General features: G+C 42.0%; 1 protein-coding gene across 1 annotated transcript; it reads right to left on the bottom strand.

Annotated features, from left to right (window-relative positions):
- Positions 1-1,023: 1,023 nt before the first annotated feature.
- Positions 1,024-3,599, bottom strand: TEX38 (testis expressed 38). Its single transcript, XM_045026496.1, has 2 exons — positions 3,439-3,599; positions 1,024-1,932 (listed from the first exon to the last, which is right to left on the bottom strand). The coding sequence occupies exons 1-2, from the start codon at positions 3,452-3,454 to the stop codon at positions 1,421-1,423; spliced, it is 528 nt and encodes a 175-aa protein (XP_044882431.1). The 5' UTR covers positions 3,455-3,599; the 3' UTR covers positions 1,024-1,420.
- Positions 3,600-5,264: the final 1,665 nt, after the last annotated feature.

Below are 5,264 nucleotides of genomic sequence, written 5' to 3'. Positions count from 1 at the left end.
TACTTGAGTAGATCATTTGTGGAATAAACAGCACTAGAATGATAAGCAGATAAAATAAAAATAAAATTAAAAAAGCGAGAAGACATTGCAAATTGAGATCAGCTTCACTTTCCCTGGTGTTTCACATGTTCAACTTCAGCACATGGGTACTGATGATAAAACCTTTTTATTCTGTTCAGGTTCTTATCCCACCCTTGTTGCCATAGTATCAGAGTACCTTCCAGAAGTGCATTAAGCAATGTGACAGACATTTATGTGTAATTTTTTCCTCCACTTTTCCTCTCCAAGGGGAAAATTGTGATTTTAATTAGTTTTTATCTGCTGTGTGTGCTATTGAAGGTGAGAACAAAATGCCTTATACTTGGAAAGTGATGTTTGCGGCAATTCTTTCATCAGTGTCTTCCATGATTGGGATAAAAAGGAGTTATGAATACTTTTTTTAAAAATTAGACAGTTTCTCTAGACAAAATTAAGTGTTGTCCTTTCAGCTAGAGGTGGCTGGAAAAAAGTGGTGTGTTTTTGTTTTGTTTTTTTTCAAAGGGGCATCTCAAACTTTTAAAACATTCAGGAAATTACCCAAAATGTATGTGGGGAAAATTCTGCTCCAATCTAACATTAACCATGCATATTGTTGATGGGCAAACTAATGTTCTGGCCTAAGTTGATATTCAAACTCCCTCAACCTTCAAGGATTGAAATCCTAGCTGTATTAAAAGCCAATGTCAAAACTCTGTGACTTCATTGGAGCCAGGATTTCACCTCTAGTTTATAATGGAACCATGGTTATAACCTTAATTATGAAGAAAATTTCTCCATAATTAAACTAGCAACAGAAAACAAGGCTCTAGCATGGATTGCCACTCTTACCCAATCCAGCCATAGCTGGGGTTATGTGATTTGAGGTGAAAGGATGAAAAATGCCATACCTGTGTGGCTGGTTTTTATTTTTTTTAAATTAAACCTCAAGAAAAGGGGGAGTGGTCTGCAGCTCAGTAAGTTGCTGGAGTAAGCTCTCAGTTGCTTATTTTGATAGTGTTTTGATCAGGGGTTTGGACATGAAAATAAGAGAAGGTGCATTCTATACTAGTCAGAATGATGTGAAGATGCAAAGCAAACTGCGAAGCTGGGCAAATGGCTTTTGTGGAGATTTCATGAGGAATCAAATAGCCGGTTTAATCCTAACTGGAGATGTACATATAGAAGTTGAAATAGGGGTTGTTCAGGTTTAATTCCCTCAAAGGGGGAAGTATCTCTACTGCAGCCCCTACGTGTCTTGTGAGTAACAAGGAAAACCCATTTAAGGTACCTTTTGAAAGTATTCTGGTGACAGTAGCTTGTTTTATTTGACTTTAAAAAGTTTTCTCTGTTTTATTTTGGTTTCCATCCCAAATGATGCAGTCCACTGTGGGTCTGTCATGAGTTATATCTCACAAGCAGAGTTGCCATTACTGAGGTGGCATCTCACATTTCCTAATGTAACAAAGTCAGGAAGAGAGCTGAATGGAACAGTCCTTGATGGAATGGCTGAAAAAGGATAAGAGGTTGAATGATGGAGCAGCGGTGGCAGGCTGGAGAGTGAATAAGCCCATGGCAGCTCCTGAAACACCAGTTTGTATGAACTCACACCTGTGAGGGAAGGGAAGAAAGCTCCATCCCTGCCTGTGGTGTTCTCCCTGTCAAAGCTTTTGCCATTTTGCTTTGGGCTGGCACTGGACTCAGGAGTGCATACCTCTGCTTTAATCCCATAATGAGCTCTCTTGTTAGCCCAGTGAACTACTGCATTGGGGAAGAATGTTTCGCTCCTCATCAGCTCAACCCACGCTTTTGCATGTTGCTCCCGCTGGACGACTTTCTTCCAGTGAAAGAAAAACATGCTACTGAAGGTCAAGATGTAACATAGCCCTAGGCTTGCAAAGTAGAGAGGCAGCCAACCTGAAAAGCAAGAGCAGAGGGTAAGCTCTTTGGTGCAGGGATCACATCTATTAATGCATTTGTGCAGCATCCAGCATGATAGGAGACTTAAGTTTGATTAGGGCCTTTTTGGAGCTATCCTATTATAAATGACACTAAGTGGTCAGTCATTTGATATTTTTTTTAACCCACTTTATTTAGGAGAGAATTTTCCCCTCTTTCCCTTTCTATCTTTTAGTAGCTGCACCTGTTTTGTATGTGTGGATCTTGGTGTTTGAGGCTAGGGTTCAAGCAACATCTGAGTGTTAATTATTCTAAAAATATAATTGGACTAGGATCTATTTGAGTGAACCCAAACTGCAGCTTTAAAACATGTATGTGATTGCCCTGCACAAATGAGCACCAGTTGAAACTGGTGTAACCCCCTGTCTGGACATTCTTTCTTTGGCTTAAACTGTTCCTTATTGACTTAAACTAAGTGTCCATGCAGCCTTTTTTGCAATGGTTTTACTAAATGTGTTTTAAGTAACACCTTTAATCCAACTCTGTATTTAGACTTTCCCCAGGCTATCTGGAAAGCCATGTTCAGATCCAAGAAGTGCCAGTTTAGACTGAACATGCAGTTTGTGTAAAAGTCTTTAGGAAATATTTTTTAAAATAACCAACAGTCTACGCTAAACCCAGACCATTGTGGACAGGTGTTTATCTAACCTGTTCTTAAAAATCTCCAGTGACTGGGGATCCACATGTTAAAGACCATGTGGTATTTTGGGTAAGGGAAGGGCCCGGTCTCTGGCTCAAAAATCTACCCTGTTGCGCAAAAGTAGCAAGGCTGTTACTATGTGAAGTACTTGGGGATCCTTCAGTAAGAAATGTAATGTCAGCACAGGCTATTATAGTAAAGGAACCAGGGAACCGATTGTTTTTGGCTAATTGAAAGAGCTGCTTTTAGTCTGGGGAGGCATAAATAGTGCATAGCCAGCAGCAAGGAGACACAAACAGTGGGGTCTGGTTGATGGGGGTTATCACCAGACAAGTAAAAAGGGCCATTTATGAGCTGGGTGCAGGAATTTACAGGGTGAACTTCTGGCATGTGTTCTGAGGAGCTCAGGCTAGGTGAACATACTGGGTCCTTTGTGCCTTAAAACCTATGGCTGTGCTATTACCACATGCCTTTTGAACATACCAAATCTATCTGCAGTCCATAATTAAAGCTGATAAAATTCATAGATGTTAAAGAATCTAGATTGAAATATTGCCTCTTCAGACACTCACTTGCTAATGTCGCCTTCCAAATTTCTGGGGAGCAGAGGCCTTTCTTAAAACTTGTCACAAAATAGCAATTGTACCAGCTTAGCAGTGAGATTCCATTTAACTGTAAGTAGTAGTCAGCAGGCTGGGTGAGTGATCTTATTTGCTAGCCCATTTCACTTACACAATATTATGTGAGGTTTCAGAAAAAAGAACATCTTAAGGAGGTAATAGAAAACTGATGACTAGTTTTCAGATGGTAAATATGGTACTCACTGCTGGGGATAATCATTGTTTACCTACAACATGCTCTTTGAAGAGGTGTGGGTAATAATCACAGGTCTGTGTGGGTTCCCATCCCTGCTCTGGAGCAGCGAGGAAAGGAGGGATTTTGAAGGCACAAACACACTGAGATTACAGCTGGTGCCTTTGGTGTAACAGAACTGCAGCAGCTGAGCATTCTAGGTCTCACAATGAAACAATGGTTGCGGCTGCAGCTGCATCAGCAAGAGCTAGAACATCAGCCTGGGGGGTTCAGGGCACTCCTGGGGCTGTGGGCCTCAATATCTGGTGGCATAAAATAAACCCATGTTGTGGCTGTTGGAAATAGCTCTTTAAAATGCGTGAAACTGATACTAGAAGTGTGAATAAAGCTATGTCTACACTAAAGACTTTACAGCAGCACAGATGTATCACTACCACTGCACCACTCGGCTACACTTACAAATTTGCAGCGCTGCAGCAGGGTGTGAAAACACACCCTCTCCAGCGCTGCAAATTGCGGCGCTCCAAAGCATCAGTGTGGTCAAAGACCCAGCGCTGGGAGCATGGCTTCCAGCGCTGTCCGTTATTCCCCACAGGGAGGTGGAGTACGGACAGCGCTGGGAGAGCTCTCTCCCAGCGCTGGCGCATTGACTACACTTAGCACTTCAAAGCGCTGCCGCGGCAGCGCTTTGAAGTGTAAGTGTAGCCAAAGCCAAGGTCTCCTGTGTAGCCGCTCCATGCCAATAGGAGAGCACTCTCCCGTTGGCATAATTAAAGCACCCCCAACAAGTGGCGGTAGCTATGTCAATAAGAGAGTGTCTCTCACCAACATAGGGCTGTCCACAGGGGCTGGTGCTTCTCTCGGTGTAACTTATGTTGATCAGCGGTGTGTGTTTTCACATTCAACCAACAGAAGTTTTATCAACAAAAATCATGGTGTGGACAAAGCCTTACTCTACGCAAAGACAGAAATTCCTCCAGCTAACACCGAAGCCAGAGGCTGATCTATCACTGTATACACAGCAGAGACTTGGGGTGGTGTGTTCATAGGCTTGGCAGGATTTGATTTTTTGTATATACAGTATATAATTTTGATGGATATCAATGTTTATTTTTAAGCATTTTTTATAGATTTAAATTTTCACAGTTGAGGGAACGGAAGGGGGAGAGAATTATTTAATGACAGTAGCTGTTGAGATTCTAAAAGTGAAAGCTTTTAAAACACAAACTACCAAGAGCGCATATCCAAATATCCAAAGTAAATATCCTTACAACAATCTCTAAGTTTTAAAGCAGCATTTTTCCTTACTTTGCCTATCTGTACATTTCAATTGTTATGGAAATATTTTTTGTGGATTTGTGGGTGTGTTTGAGTGAAACTGATGTTTACAGTTACCAATGATGATGATCTAAACCTTCCAAGCCTACTTACTCAGCATGTCCCCCACCCCATACACAGACTTATCCTGGCAGAAGCCTCTGGCTTTTTACTGGTCATACAGCCAGGAGCCTTTACAGCTGAATCTTACAGCCTGGCATAACCCTGTAGTTTTCAGTGGGGGGGGGGGGGGAAGAGATTTTTTCAGTCCCTTACCCAAAATCACTCTATCACAGATTCACTGTGTGTACTTGGTGAGCAACAGCAGTGGTTCTCAACTTTTCCAGACTACTGTACCCTTTTTCTGAGTCTGATTTATCTTATGGTGTCCTTCCCGTGCGCTGCCCCCCCCATTTAACCTCACTTAAAAACTGATTGCTCACAAAATCAGACACGACATAGAATCATAGACTATCAGGGTTGGAAGGGACCTCAGGAGGTCATCTTGTCCAACCCCTGC

Source organism: Mauremys mutica, chromosome 8 (assembly GCF_020497125.1).
Source record: "Mauremys mutica isolate MM-2020 ecotype Southern chromosome 8, ASM2049712v1, whole genome shotgun sequence".
Taxonomy (NCBI): Eukaryota; Metazoa; Chordata; order Testudines; family Geoemydidae; genus Mauremys; species Mauremys mutica.
This window is presented reverse-complemented; position numbering and strand designations above follow the sequence as displayed.